Raw genomic sequence first — 17,910 nt, 5'->3', positions numbered from 1 at the left:
CAATAGACAAGATTTATCTATCCTGAAAATTAAGAATTATCCCCCTGATAAATAAATAAACAGATAAGGCATTCCTTTTGAGTTCATAATTAATGATATTTTTATTGTTAATTTTTTTTTTTTTTACATCTTACAGTTCTTATTCATAACTTAAAATCCAATACTTGTTTCTTAATTCAGGACTCTTCTTGAAAGACAAGAAATGGCATATAAGAACAAAGGTGTGATCACCAGCTTACCAGTACAGCAGAACATAGCAGCTGGGAATACAGAAGGAGGGGCAGTACTGGGGGCAGGGAAGATCACCATATTAGAGGCAGAGTTTAAAGAGGCCAAGGTTAGTACACCATTTTATACAATGTGAATACTGCAGGCAAATCTGAAAACATGGTGGTGAAAAAGAAGAAGTGGACACCAAGAGATATATAACAATTTATAAGTCAAAGAGATACTAACACCGAGGCAACTAAAGACTGAGTAACAAAAACGATATGTAGCAGGTGGAATCTCAGGTACTCTGGATAGATAGGCAAATTCTGCCTCATATTTGGTACGTATTCTTCAAAGGTACATTGGGTAGAATTTTAACTATTAAAAAAATAATGAAGTATATGACAACTAACAGGAATGAAAAAGGGGCATGAGGGTAAATGATCTATAGTCTTAAGATGTCAAATGTATAAATATCTCTAGCTTGCAAGAGTCTATACAAATTTTGAATATATTTCACTATTCAAGATCTTTGATTCCTATTCTATATGAAATTTGTATGGAAATTATCTACTGTTTACCAATAGATACTTTTGATTGATTTACACCAATTTAATGTCACAATGGCACACATTGATAATAATTATATGATGATTAACTTTACAGAGACAGGGGGGAAATGCCAAAAAGAGAATTAACAGTCCTCCAGAAAACTAAGGTTGAATTAGAACAACACATTGATCAGATTATTAAAGAAAAAGAACAACTGAGGAAAAAACTGGAGGAATCTAAAGGATTGAAGTCTGTGGAAGCTAACGTATGACAGCAAATCAAAAATAAACCATTATAAGGATAAGATATAAATGGCAATATCACTATGTAGTCTTATATAAATAAAAACTTAAAACATATTTTTGAAATTGAAAATGAAAAAATGGAGTTTAAGCCTTTGATGGATGAATGGACGGATTAGTGTAAAATATATTGGTGAATAATATAACATGTATATCCATACATGAACATGTAAGTGACTGATTTGAAAGTGCATTCCCTGCATTACGCCTACACCTAGTGAAGGGTTTCTGAAAATAATCTAGTTCACAAGCTTACAGTTCACAGGAGATATTATTCTGATTCAGAGTCAAACATTTTTTCTCTTACTCCTTTATGTATCAAGCTTGGCAGATTAGCAGCAAATTGACAAAGTTTTCAAATTGTGGTTTCACCAGGCTTAAGACCATTTTGTTTTTCCAAATCTGAAAAAAAGAAGACCTATGATAAAAGAGGGACGAAAGATACCAAAGGGACAGACGTAAGTAATATTCTTAGTCCTCTATTAACACAGATTACCTAAATTCTGTTTCACATAAATGCTTAAGAAGTTTTAATAAAAACCAAGGTTTTTACAAACACAATGCTGACTAAAAGAGTTATCTCTCTTTACATGTATTTTTTTAGGAAATAGAGGAAAAATACATAAAGGAGAATGAAAGAATCTCATGAAAGCTGAAGTGGTATGCTGAAAATCAACAGATCCTGGACAAAGATGCTAAAATACTGAAAGAAAAGGAGGAGGAAATATCTAAACTTAAAGTCAGAATAGAGGAGTTAAAATCTGAGGTATGTTGACGTTTAATCAAACATATATCGTGTATCTATCTACAAAAAACTTAACACTTTCACATATTGATCATATTTTTAGTATGCGAGACTACTATGATGAGTAACAGATTGAGTTTACATTTGGATTTGCTCTGCTAATTTTTGCGGAAACTACAGGCTATGGACCTCGAAAACTTGTGATTAGGGCCATTTGTGTCGTACAGACGTGTGTATTTTTTAATACATTTCTATTTAAAATCCAGGATCATGCCATACAGCTTTATTAAGATATATATCATCATTGTTTTCCAATTTTAGACAGGAAAGAAGAAAGAAGAAAATAAAACGAGAACCAAAGAGAGAGCAAATGATGCCAAGAAAATTCAAGATTTGCAACGGCAGGTAAGACTAAATAGCAAACCATCTTAGCCACAGGAATAACAAAGGATTTCTAGATAATGCAAATATTTTTAATGATTGGTATAAATGATTAGGAGAATTATTCTATACCAACAGTTTATGACACCTGTTGAAACCGTTCATTAGCTTGGTGTTCTACCTCCGTACAAAAATTTTCCTTTACAAATTGAAATTTTACAACCTAGAAATGACAGGTACATACAGTATGTAGTTGGGTTAAACATTTTTCCTAACTGATCACATGAACTATCTTCTATCTAAACATAGGTTAAAGAGATGGAGCAGATTATCCGTCGACGACATCCAAACTCTCTGCTAGCTTTGATTATGAGAACGGCCATTGCTTCTGATGAGAAACCTGGGTCATTAGAAAGAACACCTACTGTCATTGTGTTGGAGAATCAGCTAAAGAAGTTAGAGGCTGAGCTGGAAACAAAAGATGAGGAGTCGGAGAGAATGTTGAGATCTGTAGAACAGAAATATCACACAGTCAAGGTAGTTTACTCATAAAGAATATTATACCACAGTTTTATCATATTGTCCTATTCTTTATAGACAGTTAGGTTGTGTTTTTATTTTAACAGCTCAGGAAAAGTCTTTAAAGTTAGTACTCTGTTCTTTGAGGCTGATAAGACTGAGGAGTAATAGCAACACAGAATGTTAGACTGTAGCCGTAATAATATATCTGATCAGGATGGCTTGTTTTCATAAGAACTATTACTGTGGGAGCTAGAACAAAAACTTAAAATGCTAATGTAACAAAGCATGGTTTATATTTGTATCAATCTAAATATTATCTGATTCCCTGTTTTCTTTGATAAGCAATGTGAAATGTTAATTTAAAAAATGTAGATTAAAAAAAAATTGGATTATATTTCCATACCTAGTTACATACTATAAAGAAATGCATATTTTCCTGGGTTGTTATTTCCAATCTTCAAACTTTTCATGTTTGGGTTAAATTCACAAGATCTTAACATCAGTAGTACTGATTTGTTGTATGTATTCCATAAGGGGATATTTCAGAATATTTTATATATCGTTAAACTAGGCCAGACACCAAATTGCAATATTTACAGTTGTTTTCCTGTTGTAGTTACAATACGAAGACAAAATAAAAGATTTGGAGGCTCAGTTACACCTCTACAAGAGACCTGATGATAACTCACTAAGGGAATATGACCACCCACACACCAGTACCCTGGCTGTACAGAGAGAGTTAGACAGTGTCAGGGAAAGATATAAAAAACAAGTCGCTGAACTGCAGGCAGAAATAAATAACCTTAATAATGAACTAAATAAAACTAAAACTTCACAAGAAGGTAAGATTCATAATAGTTTTTACCTTCTAAAAAAATCTACAAAGATTTCCAAACAAGATTTTAAAAAACAATTAGGAGATAACTTACTTGTATATTAAACTCTGAAAGCATTAATTGGTGATTTGAAGGTTGCAAATTAAAGGAGTAGGTCCGGTTTTTGCCTGTTTTTGCCTCAAGTTTCAAGTTCATCTGACGAAAGATTTTGGACACTTTTTAAACATTTAAATGTCTATTTCAATTGATTCAATTATTTTTTGTGAACGATTTTAACTGATTCACTCATTAAAAACGATCTAATTCAAGCTTAAACATGAAATATCTATCAAATATGCCAAAAACTGTCACTTTTCATATGGTTTTTGTCAAAAACGAAAGTGGCTGCATACGTGTTAATCCTCAACCTTTATATGTGTAGTGTTTTATCATTAAACACAACTTACATTTCAATATCAAGAATGAACATAAATGCGGCCATTTTCATATAAGACAGAAACCGTCTGAAATTTATTTAAAATGCTGAAATTGTGAAGATTTCAGTAATTTAGCATGATTCAATGATGCAAGTTCCCATTATATGTGCTTTGTAATGCCAAAAACAACCCATATTTATGTAGCAGAGGCATTAAACCTTCCAAAAAAAATCTAAAGGATTACATTTAAACAATTTTGTAAAACTGCTATATTTTGGGGCTAAAAAGGGGTCTTTCTGTACCTACCCCTTTACTGGCGACATATATGCATGGCAGCTCAAAATACAATATTGTTACCTCATTATAATAAAGCTGACAGAAAACAATGTACAATCATAATTTAAAATATGTGATACATCAACTGTGTGTAGGTTTCATAGCATCTTTGTGAATGGGTGACATTATCCAATCAAAATGAATTTTACAAACACTGTTGCAATTGAACGAATATTTACTGCTGAAGTTTAGTAACTCTATGAAATAATTATAATGTAACATCATCTCCATAAACAGTTTGTTTTGAGACATTTTCTCACTGTTAGGGTGTCAAAGAGAAAATCCTTGACTGAATATTGATTAATAAAAAAAGTTAAATGAATTTTATTGATAAAAAGAAAATATATATAATATGAATGTGGCAATATAGAATATATCTAAAATCATATCTTATTTTAGTATCACTGAAAAATGAACTAAAGATGTCTAAGGATCAAGAGGTAGATCTAAAGAACCAAGTAAAAGTCTTTCGTGCAGAGATTGAAAGTAAAAACTATGACCTTCAAATCTTACAGAAATCCATAGAGAGGCTAAGGAAAGAAAAACATTTGTATCTTGTTAATGGTTTTACCAATGATACAGGTAAATATGAAATGTATATGATTAAACTGTACTTCTAGAGTGCACTTGATTTAAATGAATATTGTCTCTACAGTGATGATTTAGAAACAAATATTTACAATTGGTGGAAAGCTAAGTTTATTTTACCCAACCAAAAGTTTTTAAAGGTTTATAACTATAATAAACAACTTTTTTTCTCTCTATTGCAATTTTTCCAACTGTACCTGATTATGGTACTCAAATGGGCTTCTTTTGTTCAATCTTTAGTATTTTGTCAGCAAAACTACTGCTTGATTTGCTCTATATTTGTAAGCATTAAAGTGTTAGCCAGACTTCCAGTTGAAATAGTATGTGGTTATTTTATTTTTATTTTAATGCCCCACCTACCATAGTAGAGGGCCATTATGTTTTCTGGTCTGTGTGTCTGTTCGTCTGTCCTTTCGTTCGTCCCTCCGTCCATCTGTCCGGCTTCAGGTTAAAGTTTTTGGTCAAGGTAGTTTTTGATGAAGTTGAAGTCCAATCGAATTCAAACTTAGAACACATGTTCCCTTTGATATGATCTTTGTACTTTTAATGCCAAATTTAGAGTTTTTATCCCAATTTCACAGTCCACTAAACATAGAAAATGATAGTGCAAGTGGGGCATCCGTGTCCTGGGGACACATTCTTGTTTATTTTGTTTTGGCAAAGGGGGGGGGGGGGGGGGGTCAGGAGGTTGAGGTTGTGTATGCCTTTTTGTTCTTTTACAGTTTGTCTTCAGCTGAATAAATCAATTTAAAAAATAGAGATTAATGTTTTTTTAATTGTTTCATTTTACATCTTTTTAAATATTTATATAAATATTACTTCAATATGAATGATATGTGATACAATGCATAGGCCTTTCCTTTTTCAGATAGCAACCCAACAACACAGAAAGTAAAAAATCCATCTTGAGTTCAACATAGTATTCAACTATTTGCAATTGTTTATATTGTTAGATAAGAATAAGAAGATGAAAGGTAAAGGAAAGACAAGAAAGATGGACGAAGATGCAACAGAAGTTTTATCTGAAATGAACGGATTTACAGACAGAGTGAATGAAAAACAATATGAACCAGAAACATTTGCTGATAGAACTCATATATCTGATGTGATAAAAGAAAACGAAGTGTTGAAATCAAAGGTATGGTTTTCTCTTAGAATCTACATGTATGATGTAAATGTTTGATTCATTAAAATATACTTACCTACCAAACCTATTTTTTTTTAAGTATGTAACTCTTAACACACATATATTGTTTTTGCATGATATTTGCCATTGGATAAACAGCAGTTATCAATCAACTAAAGTCCCTAATAATCACCAATAAATCTTAACGTCTTTTTATAGAAATCAGTTGGTATCTGATAGAATGACTCTTAATTAGTAATACTTAAAATGATCATTAAAAAAGCTGATTCATTAAAAGATACGAATATTTGATAGAATAAGAATGAACAGAGTTACTTCTGTGACTTCTCACTCAGTTCAAGGGAAATTACTCTTGCTGCCCTCATTCAGTTTAAGGAAACAAATCTTGCTTCCCTCATTTAGTTAAAGGAAAATTACTATTACTAAAAAACAGAATGAATAAATTGTCATAATATATCTCGTATTAGGTTGATGAACTACAGCTAGAGGTAGATACACATAGGATAGAACTACAGAAATATCAGGCTCATTTTGAAGATAAGAATCGTAAAACAAGGGAAAAATATGAAGAACAGGTACCAGTGACATATATATGTAGATTTATTAGAATGAGTTATTATAATCTATGGAATTAAGGACTATGTTTGGTAAAATGCAAAGTGTTTGTTAATAACAACAATTTTGTATCCATAAGTATTTGATCCATATTGGGATCAATACTTGGATGAAAGTTAAGCACATTAATGATTTAATTGTGAAATGGTGTGATAAAAGCATGATACACTTTTGAATGATTGACTTTTAAACAATTTATGATGAGGTTTGGAATGGGAGACTAAATTGGAATTCCTTAAGGGATTTGTTATCGTAATTTTTTGTGAAAAAGATAAATTGCATGTTGAGATCACTTCCATAGAAAAAAGTTACATTAGCATTTCATGGAAATAAAGTAACCGTGAAGGTAAATAAAAGCTGCCTTTCTATTTAGTTTGTTCCTCTTAATATAACCTTTGTGGTCGATTATATATTTTTGTGATAAAACAAATATAGTAGCATTTTTGAGTTCGAGTTTCGCCTTGGTCAAAATAAAGACTGTAAATCATAATTAAGGAGGAAGAGCATAGACTGCTTGCCCCAAGTCAGAATAATTTGTAAGGGTATGGTGACATGTCTTCCTGCAGACTGTTGGGAAATAGCAAGATAAAAATCAGGCTCAGTTTGTCTGTCTTGTATACTCATATCACAGTTGCATGATTGATTGATTGTTGGTTGCTTTACGCATCATAAGCACAAAAAGTCTATATCGTGGCGAGAGGATATTCAAATATTTTTGGTTTAAATAAAATTGAGAATGGAAACAGGGAATGTGTCAAAGAGACAACAACCCAACCAACGAAAGGACAAAGCATATTTTAAAAATTAGACACAAGGTCCTTCAATAAACTAACATTCTAGACTATAAGCAAATTGATTATTTTCAAATAAAAATCAACAGTAAGATAACTTGATAGAAATATCACCCTTACATGTTCTTGTCCTGTAAATGCATGTTTTTTGTCACTTGACATTAAACTGCCATCCAATTACCAATCAAAATTGAACTATTTGTTTTATATAGTTAAATTGTCTTGAAATTTATCTTTTCACAGATTGGTGGACTAAGATCTTCACACCTGAGGGAGCTACAGATATTTTAGGCTGACAACGCTTTACAACATTCTGCATCAAAATGGCAGAGTTACAATCAAAAACAGATGCTCAACAGGTACGAATTCATTAGATAAGAAGATGTGGTATGAATGCCAATGAGAAGGCTTTCCATCCAAGTTACAGTGAGTTAAAAGTAATCAACTATAAGTCTAAGTAATCTAAACCTTCTTTTCTGTTTTATAATTTTATAAAAAATGATTCATCTTTCTGTGTTAATGGCTTGTACATTTGATGAATAAAACAGTAAATTATTAAAATAAATGATCATAAATTTCTTTTTTTTTAGGTGATGATAAAACATTTGAAAGAGCAGTTAAATAAATCACATTTAGATTCAGAACAGCTTTCTATACTTCGAATACAGAATGCCAGTTTAGAAAACTAAATTGACAAACTGAAAGAGGAATTACGTGAGGCAAATAAATTCCACACACCAGTAAGTACTGTTACTCTGGTGATATATCTTAAACCTTTCATCAGGAAATTTGTCTTGAATTGCACAAAATAAAAGGGGTCAATTGAGACATTAGTTATTTGCTTGTTTTTTACTTTAAACATGTATATCAAACTTGAATACTGATAGGAATTTAGAAAAGTATATTTTTACTTCACTTCTCATTATTTAAAAATCTCTGGCATGCCTTTGAAATATTTTTGTTTTTTGCTGTCCTCAGTGATATTGTTCGCTTTTTTCAAAACTACCTCTACCCTTTTTTATTGGGAAAATGTGCGTCATTTTTATCAAATTGGGAAATTTATAATAAACCATGAATTTGACTGGATCTTCAATTTGAAGACCCTCTTTCAAGAGATAAACCCTCATTTGAAATAAGACCCCTTATTGTCAGTGATGATACATAAATAGACCCTCAAATCTGCACATATAGTCATTTTAGGCATGAAAAGGGTTTAAATGAGTTTTTTCAGTTCGTATTTATGCACAATTACTACTGAGACTGCACTGTTGGGGAAAAAAGTTGTCTTTTTGGGAATAATTTTAAGCCATTTTTTTTTCAAAATTGGATTTTTCTCCAGGGGAAAGTCATCAAGCTCCTTAAATTTCTACTTATTTAAACATCCCTGTCTTTCAAATGCTTTGGTTTGGGGGTTTCTAATAAAGGTAAATTGGTGTATAAAACTCGAACAATTCACTCACAAACAAATAAAAGTTATTTTATGATATGTTTGTGAGTGACTTGGTACAGTTTATACACCAATCAATTCCTTTAAAAAGCTGTTTATTCCTCATGATTCTTTAAAATTGGAGATACAGAATTTATTTTTCCACACTCGTAACCTCTATCACACGTATAGACTGGGGCATGAATACATGTGTAGGTTAACGTAAAAATGTGTGATCAATGAAATTCGCAATCTGATGAATAATAAAGTGCAAAAACTCTTATTATCATTCAAACGGATGTTTCGTGTTAGTATCTAATTTAAAAACAATAAAAGCGAAGTGTAAACATATTTTGTAAACATTGATCCAGATTGTGTCATTAAGGCTGCTATCTTGTTTACATTGGTTACAAAAAGAAGTTCGGTCAACGTCGTCTATCGAAAAATAAACAATGTCAAGAACAAGTACCAGAAGTCCTCTCAAACAATCATATCAACGTATACCCTAATATGCATATCATATAAGAATTATTGAATAATATTTTTATTTATTTGATGTGAATATTTATAGGAAATAATATTGTAGGATTGTTTCTGTGTAGTATGCCCTTACTGTTGAAAGGAGTGTTGACTAGGAGTGCCTAGCCTATTAATGTTGCCTCGGTGTGCCTTGCCAATATATTGACTTGGAGTGCCTTGCCTATATGTTGAATAGAAGTGCCCGCCATAAATGTTGACTAAGAGTGCCTTGCCTAAATGTTTTGCCTTTATAATGTTATACATATTTTTGTTTGTTTTAGGAAATGAAACATTTTGAATCAATTCGGCAGAAGATAATTCAAATGGAGAAAAAACGTGAAACACGTGAACTTGAACTGCATCAAATTATAAAAAATGCCGAACACACAGCTTCAGTGGAAATGGACCAGGAAGCAAATAAATGGAAAGGAATCGTAGATTCTAAAAATAGTGAAATCCAACGATTTAGAACAGAATTAGATTCCATATTAGACGTTTTAAAATTACTCCAAAAACAAGGAGTTGTAATACTTGTCAGTGCCGCTGTGTCATAGCAGTAGCTCTTTAGTAGTTTTATTAATTTAAAATTTGTATTAATATTCCGTCCCATATATTTTCAAGAGATTGAAAACTTTATATTATAGTATTCTTTATTATATAACTGTAGTCCATGATCTGTTTTAAGAAAAGACAACCAAATAATAATAAGGAAAAGAGGAAAACTTATATTTGGTATCAATTTAAAAAATATTTTTGTCAATTATTTGACCAATATGTTCACAAAACAACACGTTTTATAACTGTTCATATATCGGTACCTCATTTCATGCAATTGTGTTAAACAAACCTTTGAAATTGCTCAATATATCTTGCTTGTTACATGCAACTTTTTACTGAAATCTTTATAATTTTTCCCTCATCTGTTTTATTTTTTTATGCCCCACATACAATAGTAGAAGGTGCATTATGTTTTCTGATCTTTTTTTCCATTCATTGTTCGTCTGTCCATTGGTCCGTCCCTCTGGTCCACAGGTTAAAGTGTTTGATCTAGGTAGTTTTTCATGAAGTTGAAGTCCAATCAACTTGAAACTTTAATATAGTACTCATATTCCCTTTGATTTGATCTTTTTAATTCGAATGCCAAATTAGAATTGTGACCCCAATTTCATGGTCCACTGATCATAGAAAATGATAGTTGAGGGGTATCAATGTTCTACGGACACATTCTTGTGAACAGCTACTATTCACTTAAATATAGAAATGTATTTGCTAATCAGTGTAACAAACTGAGTTGGATTTGTATTTGCAAGAACATAATACTGGGAGATTTGTTGACACTTTTTGTTTTGTTTAACAATGTATGTTGAATATGGGTCCTTTTTCAAACTATCATTTTTTATTTGCAAAATCTTATGAATGTTGCAAAAATTTTATCCAGGAGTATATGTGCTTTTTTGGTTGACTCTATGTGAATAAAAATCCATCACCAATTTGTATGTTACCCTTCAGGCCTTTTAAATTTCTGAGAAAACCATCGGTAATTCCTATTATGTGATCAGTTGTTTCCCCTTTATGTTCCCTAGAACGTTTAAGAGTTGCCTCATTTAAGAGTTGTTTACTCTGTATACCATTTGGAACTTCCTGGTTTTTTTTAATACTGTTTTAAAAATTATATAATATGTACTTTTGTATGATGTTGTACTTTATAAAACATGTCAAATGTTAAATCAACCTGATTAAAGGGAGATAATTTCTTAAGAATTGTCTCCTTATCAGTACTAGAATTATTTATTAAATATCTTCTTGAAATGACTATAAAGACCACTACTTAGAGAGGTTTTGTATGATGTTGTAAGACATACAAAAGTTGTGTCAAATACTTAGTTTTGTTTTAGTTTTATTATATATTTTATTTTATTTATCGTTATCATTATTTTACATATTGTTCAAAATTGTATACATGAAATGAAAATATTTATAATAAATTTACAATTATATATTTGTATATTTTATAAATTGAGTAGAACTTTACTTTGACCTTTTGACCTTTATCTTATTTACTTCAAATGTCTAAGGATTCTGTGTCATTACTTAATTTACCAAAACCATTTTTTTTTATTCCCTGAAAAAGGTTTTAGGTCACATATCTCATTGAAATAATTTATCATAGTACGACCATTTTGGACAATTATAGCAAAGCTTCATATGGACATAAAAAACATGTTATAGATACATTTTACAATACAAGGATATATTTAGTTATGTTCTCAGCAAATGATTAAATATTTTCTAAGTATACAAATGAAATGTATCTCATCAAACGGAACATTCATAGTGACAGATATATCCCTTTTTGTCATCTGCGTTACGCGTTGCAGGAGACATGGAAATACTGGGTGTCCGTCTGTCGGTCCGGTCTTGTAAGCGCTCTCACATGTACAATTCTTGCCAGATTTTTATGAAACTTTTATCATAGGTTTATATCAACAATGTCTTGGCGAATTTGTAAACCAATGCCTATCAATAATTTTTAGAAGAGTTATGCCCCTATTCATATGGACAATTGCCTGATCGGCTCTCTAATGTGTACAGTTCTTACCAATACAGATGCCCTATGTTATGAAGTTTCCATTTGTCACATGTCCTTTGTCCTTGACCTCATTTTCAAGGTTCAGTCAATGGTTTGAAAAGAAAACCATTTAATGGTTTTTGTCATTTGAATTTATCACTTATGAGTAATAGAATGATTTAATTTGGTATATGGATCCTTGCAGGGTCTTCATGTCCGGCAGACAGAATTTATATGACATCGACCTCATTTCATTGATCAAGGATCAATTATCAAAGTCAAAAGTTACATAATAAAGTCTGTTTCTCAGATACTATAAGCACTAGGTCAACTATATTTTATGTATGGAATGATTGTAAAGTGTACATTTCAGAATGGCAGGTTTCATTTTACCTTGAACTTATTTTCATGGTTCATTGATCAATGTTTTGTGTTTTGGTCTGGTTTTTTTCAGATACAATAAATTATCGGTTAGCTGTGTCTGGTGTATGGAATTATTATAGGCTATACATGTCACTCTAGGGTTCATCTTGACCTTGTCTTCATTAAAATGGATGATAGATAAAATGAAGTTTATTTGCCATTGGTAGTAAATCCTTCTTCTGAATAACTTTCTACATAAGATCGATCATGATAAGTAAAGCAGTGTGTACTGTTGTTCCTCTTAACACGTGGAATGACATATTTGGGGGATATAGGACATCATAACAATACTGACAACAACACCTTTCTCGCCGTCCAAAATAATAAAGAAGCAAGTCTACAAGGTAAATTACTCCTGTTGTTTTAAAGATGTTAAAAATGATTTCATATGTTCACAAAAGAATGCAGATGTGAGCTTTCTCATCACTTGGCGTCCGTCGTCATCGTCCGTTAACTTTTACAAAAATCTTCTCTGATTACTACGCCAAATTTAACCAAACTTTGCCACAATCAACCATAGGGTATCTAGTATAGATAAATGGAGAATGTGTCCCCATGGACACAGATGATGCCCCCACTTGCATACAACATTATAAAGGGACATAACTCAAGAACAATAAAAGTGACGCTACACAAATTTGTACTTAATCTGAGTGGTAATAAGTATTGTGTATAGGTTTCATAATATTTGGTTGGGGCAAACTTAAGTTACAAAATGGAAACTAAACATTTTGCAATTTTTATACGCCCGTCAAAATTTTGACGGGACGTATTATGGTATACAAATGTCCGGTGTCCGTCCGTCCGTCCGTCTGTCCGGCGTAAACATATCGCACCGTAACTTGAGAACGACTAATCTAAATTTCATGAAACTTAATATAGTTGTTTCTTATGATGGTCAAATGATCTGTATACTTTTTGGTGAAAATAAGATTTAAACTTTTTGAGTTACGGCACTTTGTAACTAAAACAGGGGTGTTTTTTTTTTCACATGTCGCACCGTATCTCAAAAACGATTCTTGATTATTGCTTGAAACTTTACACATTTCTTAGTTATATTAATCTTAATATCTGTATACTTTTTCGTGATGATTCAAAATTTCATTTTTGAGTTATTGAGTATTTTGTAAAAAAAGGGGAGGTTTTTTTTACATGTCGCACCGTATCTCAAAACAATTTATGATTATTGCTTAAAACTTTACACACTTCTTTGTTATATTAATCTAAAAATCTGTATACTTTTTGGTGATGATTCAAAATTTCATTTTTGAGTTATTGAGTACTTTGTAAAAAAGGGGGAGGGTTTTTTACATGTCGTGCCGTATCTCAAAAACGATTTGTTATTATTGCTTAAAACTTTACACACTTCTTTGTTACATTAATCTAAAGATCTGTATACTTTTTGGTGATGACTCAAAATTTTATTTTTGAGTTATTGAGTATTTTGTAATAAAGGGGAGGTTTTTTTTACATGTCGTGCCGTATCTCAAAAACGATTTATGATTATTGCTTAAAACTTTACACACTTCTTTGTTAAATTAATCTAAAGATCTGTATACTTTTTGGTGATGACGCAAAATTGTATTTTTGAGTTATTGAGTATTTGTTAAACAGGGGAGGTTTTTTTACATGTCGCGACGTATCTCAAAAACAATTTATGATTATTGCTTGAAACTGTACACACTTCTTTGTTATATTAATCTTAAGATCTGTATACTTTTTGGTTTTATTCAAAATTGTGTTTTAGTGATATTTAGTTTTTTTTTTTTAAACTGGGTGAGGGGGGTGAGGGGGGTTTCACATGTCCCGCCGTGTCTCAAAAACAATAAATGGTTATTGCTTAAAACTTTCTCAGAAACTATTTATGATTATTGCATAAAACTTCCACACAAGACGTCGGGCGTATCATGCGCTCATGTTGCAGCTGTTTATTCGATTAATAAAGGGGCGATAATGATTAAAGTGACACTACCAAAATTCAACTTGATCTGTAATGTGTGGTAAAAAGCATTGTGTATAAGTTTCTATCATTTGGTTGAGGCAACTTAAGTACCCTTCCGGAGCACCTGAGATCACCCCTAGTTTTTGGTGGGGTTCGTGTTGTTTATTCTTTAGTTTTCTATGTTGTGTCGTGTGTACTATTATTTTTCTCATGTCTTTTTCATTTTTAGTCATGGCGTTGTCAGTTTGTTTTAGGTTTATGAGTTTGACTGTCCCTTTGGTATCTTTCGTCCCTCTTTTAGAGAACAGAAACTAAAATTTTGCATTTTTTCCATTTATAAAGGGGCATAATTCTAGAACGGCTAAAGTGACGACACTAAAATTCAAACTTGATCTGTGTTTTGTGGTAATAAGCATTGTGTATAAGTTTCATAACATTTGGCTGAGGCAATCTTGTTAGAAAAAGGAAACTAAAAATTTTACAATTTTTCCATTTATAAAGGAGCATAACTCTAGAACGGAAAGAGTGACACTACCAAAATTCAAACTTAATCTGTAGTTTGTGGTAATTAGCATTGTGTATAAGTTTCATAATATTTGGTTGAGACAAACTTAAGTTAACGAACGGAAACTTTTTTTTTTCAATTTTTCCATTTATTAAGAGGTATAACTCTAGAAGTGTTACAGTGACGCCACTAAAATTCAAACTTGATCTGTGTTTTCTGGTAATAAGCATTGTGTATAAGTTTCATAACATTTGGTTTAGGCAAACTCAAATTAGGGAACGGAAAACAATTTTGGGATCTTAACCTGATGATCATTTTTACCCCATGTCAGATTTGCTTTAAATGTTTTAGTTTCAGAGATATAAGCCAAAAACTGCATTTTACCACTATGTTCTATTTTTAGCCATGTCGGCCATGTTGGTTGGCAGGTAGGGTCATCGGAAACATTTTTAAAACTAGATACCTTAGTAATGATTGTGGCCAAGTTTGGTTAAATTTGGCCTAGTAGTTTCAGAGAAGATTTTTGTAAGATTACAAAAATTTACGAAAAATTGTTAAAAATTGATTATAGTAGGCAATAACTCCTTAAGGGGTCAACTGACAATTTTTGTAATGCTGAATTATTGTAGATCTTACTTTGCTGAACATTATTGTTGTTTACAGTTTATCTCCATCTATAATAACATTTAAGATAACCAAAAACTGCAAAATTTTCTTAGAACTACCAATTCAGGGACAGCAACCCAACAACGGGTTGTCTGATTCTTTTAAAAATTTCTGGGCAGATAGATCTCAACCTGATGAACATTTTTATCAGATTTCCTCTAAATGCTTTAGTTTCAGAGATATAAGCCAAAAAACTGCATTTTACCCCTATGTTCTATTTTTAGCCATGTAGGGTGAGCTAAAAATGTGTCTGATGACCCCACCTGCCAACCAACATGGCTGACATGGCTAAAAATAGAACATAAGGGTAAAATGCAGTTTTTGATTATAACTCTGAAACTAAGCCAAAGTATAAGGGTTGCATTATTTCATGCATCAATTGTAAAAAAAATATCAGGTGAGCGACACAGATTCCTTGGAGCCTCTAGTTTAAGAAGAAAACGATACAATTTCAAGATAACATGCAGGATGTTGAGGCCCGAAAAAAGACTGAATATACCAGAGACAATCTATGTTGTTTGGTTGATCGTGTGCAATAACAAATACCCAACATCTTACAATGTCGATTGGTTGATCGTGTGCAATAACTAATACCCAACATCTATCAATGTCGATTGGTTGATCGTGTGCAATAACTAATACCCAACATCTTACAATCAATGTCGTTTGGTTGATCGTGTGCAATAACTAATACCCAACATCTTACAATCTATGTCGTTTGGTTGATCATGTGCAATAACTAATACCCAACATCTTACAATCAATGTCGTTTGGTTGATCGTGTGCAATAACTAATACCCAACATCTTACAGTCAATGTCGTTTGGTTGATCATGTGCAATATCTAATACCCAACATCTTACAGTCAATGTCGTTTGGTTGATCATGTGCAATAACTAATACCCAACATCTTACAATCAATGTCGTTTGGTTGATCGTGTGCAATAACTAATACCCAACATCTTACAATCTATGTCGTTTGGTTGATCGTGTGCAATAACTAATAACCCAACATCTTACAATCAATGTCGATTGGTTGATCGTGTGCAATAACTAATACCCAACATCTTACAATCAATGTCGTTTGGTTGATCATGTGCAATAACTAATACCCAACATTTTACAATCAATGTCGTTTGGTTGATCGTGTGCAATAACTAATACCCAACATCTTACAATCAATGTCGTTTGGTTGATCCTGTACAATAACTAATACCCAACATCTTACAGTCAATGTCGTTTGGTTGATCATGTGCAATAACTAATACCCAACATCTTACAGTCAATGTCGTTTGGTTGATCATGTGCAATAACTAATACCCAACATCTTACAATCAATGTCGTTTGGTTGATCGTGTGCAATAACTAATACCCAACATCTTACAATCAATGTCGTTTGGTTGATCCTGTACAATAACTAATACCCAACATCTTACAGTCAATGTCGTTTGGTTGATCATGTGCAATAACTAATACCCAACATCTTACAATCAATGTCGTTTGGTTGATCGTGTGCAATAACTAATACCCAACATCTTACAATCTATGTCGTTTGGTTGATCGTGTGCAATAACTAATAACCCAACATCTTACAATCTATGTCGATTGGTTGATCGTGTGCAATAACTAATACCCAACATCTTACAATCAATGTCGTTTGGTTGATCATGTGCAATAACTAATACCCAACATCTTACAATCAATGTCGTTTGGTTGATCGTGTGCAATAACTAATACCCAACATCTTACAATCAATGTCGTTTGGTTGATCCTGTACAATAACTAATACCCAACATCTTACAGTCAATGTCGTTTGGTTGATCATGTGCAATAACTAATACCCAACATCTTACAATCAATGTCGTTTGGTTGATCGTGTGCAATAACTAATACCAAACATCTTACAATCTATGTCGTTTGGTTGATCATGTGCTATAACTAATACCCAACATCTTACAATCAATGTCGTTTGGTTGATCGTGTGCAATAACTAATACCCAACATCTTACAATCAATGTCGTTTGGTTGATCGCGTGCAATAACTAATACCCAACATCTTACAATCTATGTCGTTTGGTTGATCGTGTGCAATAACTAATAACCCAACATCTTACAATCTATGTCGTTTGGTTGATCGTGTGCAATAACTAATACCCAACATCTTACAATCAATGTCGATTGGTTAATCGTGTGCAATAACTTATACCCAACATCTTCTTTAATCTTGTGTCAAGTTGTAATTGGCAGGACTTTTCTTTTACAAAACTGTACAATCAATGCTGACATAAATCGACATGAGAAGAAGTTAATTAACATTGCATTATTTTAATATTGCGAAATAAAAACTTGAAGCAAGTGTTTTACAATTTATAGTATTCTGATTACCATGATGACTCTTTAAACCACTGCTAAGCATAATA

The 17,910-nt window shown here is 32.0% G+C and overlaps 3 protein-coding genes across 3 annotated transcripts in view; 2 read left to right on the top strand and 1 right to left on the bottom strand.

Annotated features, from left to right (window-relative positions):
• The window catches only part of LOC143048762 (centrosomal protein of 162 kDa-like), a 60,262-nt gene extending 54,633 nt beyond the window's left edge, over positions 1-5,629 (top strand). The window contains exons 13-16 of the mRNA XM_076222635.1: positions 2,500-2,727; positions 3,329-3,554; positions 4,700-4,895; positions 5,611-5,629. Of these exons, the coding sequence (XP_076078750.1) occupies positions 2,500-2,727; positions 3,329-3,554; positions 4,700-4,895; positions 5,611-5,629 (669 nt within the window). The remainder of the gene's footprint in view (positions 1-2,499; positions 2,728-3,328; positions 3,555-4,699; positions 4,896-5,610) is intronic.
• The window catches only part of LOC143049636 (uncharacterized), a 193,982-nt gene that overhangs the window by 167,179 nt on the left and 8,893 nt on the right, over positions 1-17,910 (bottom strand). The window lies entirely within an intron of this gene.
• LOC143049640 (centrosomal protein of 162 kDa-like) overlaps positions 5,846-17,910 on the top strand; it is a 56,265-nt gene continuing 44,200 nt past the window's right edge. The window contains exons 1-2 of the mRNA XM_076223240.1: positions 5,846-6,026; positions 6,503-6,610. Of these exons, the coding sequence (XP_076079355.1) occupies positions 5,856-6,026; positions 6,503-6,610 (279 nt within the window). The 5' untranslated portion in view covers positions 5,846-5,855. The remainder of the gene's footprint in view (positions 6,027-6,502; positions 6,611-17,910) is intronic.

Source organism: Mytilus galloprovincialis, chromosome 10, assembly GCF_965363235.1.
Source record: "Mytilus galloprovincialis chromosome 10, xbMytGall1.hap1.1, whole genome shotgun sequence".
Taxonomy (NCBI): Eukaryota; Metazoa; Mollusca; class Bivalvia; order Mytilida; family Mytilidae; genus Mytilus; species Mytilus galloprovincialis.
The sequence above is the reverse complement of the archived record's forward strand: the minus strand, read 5'-3'. Positions and strand labels throughout refer to the sequence as shown.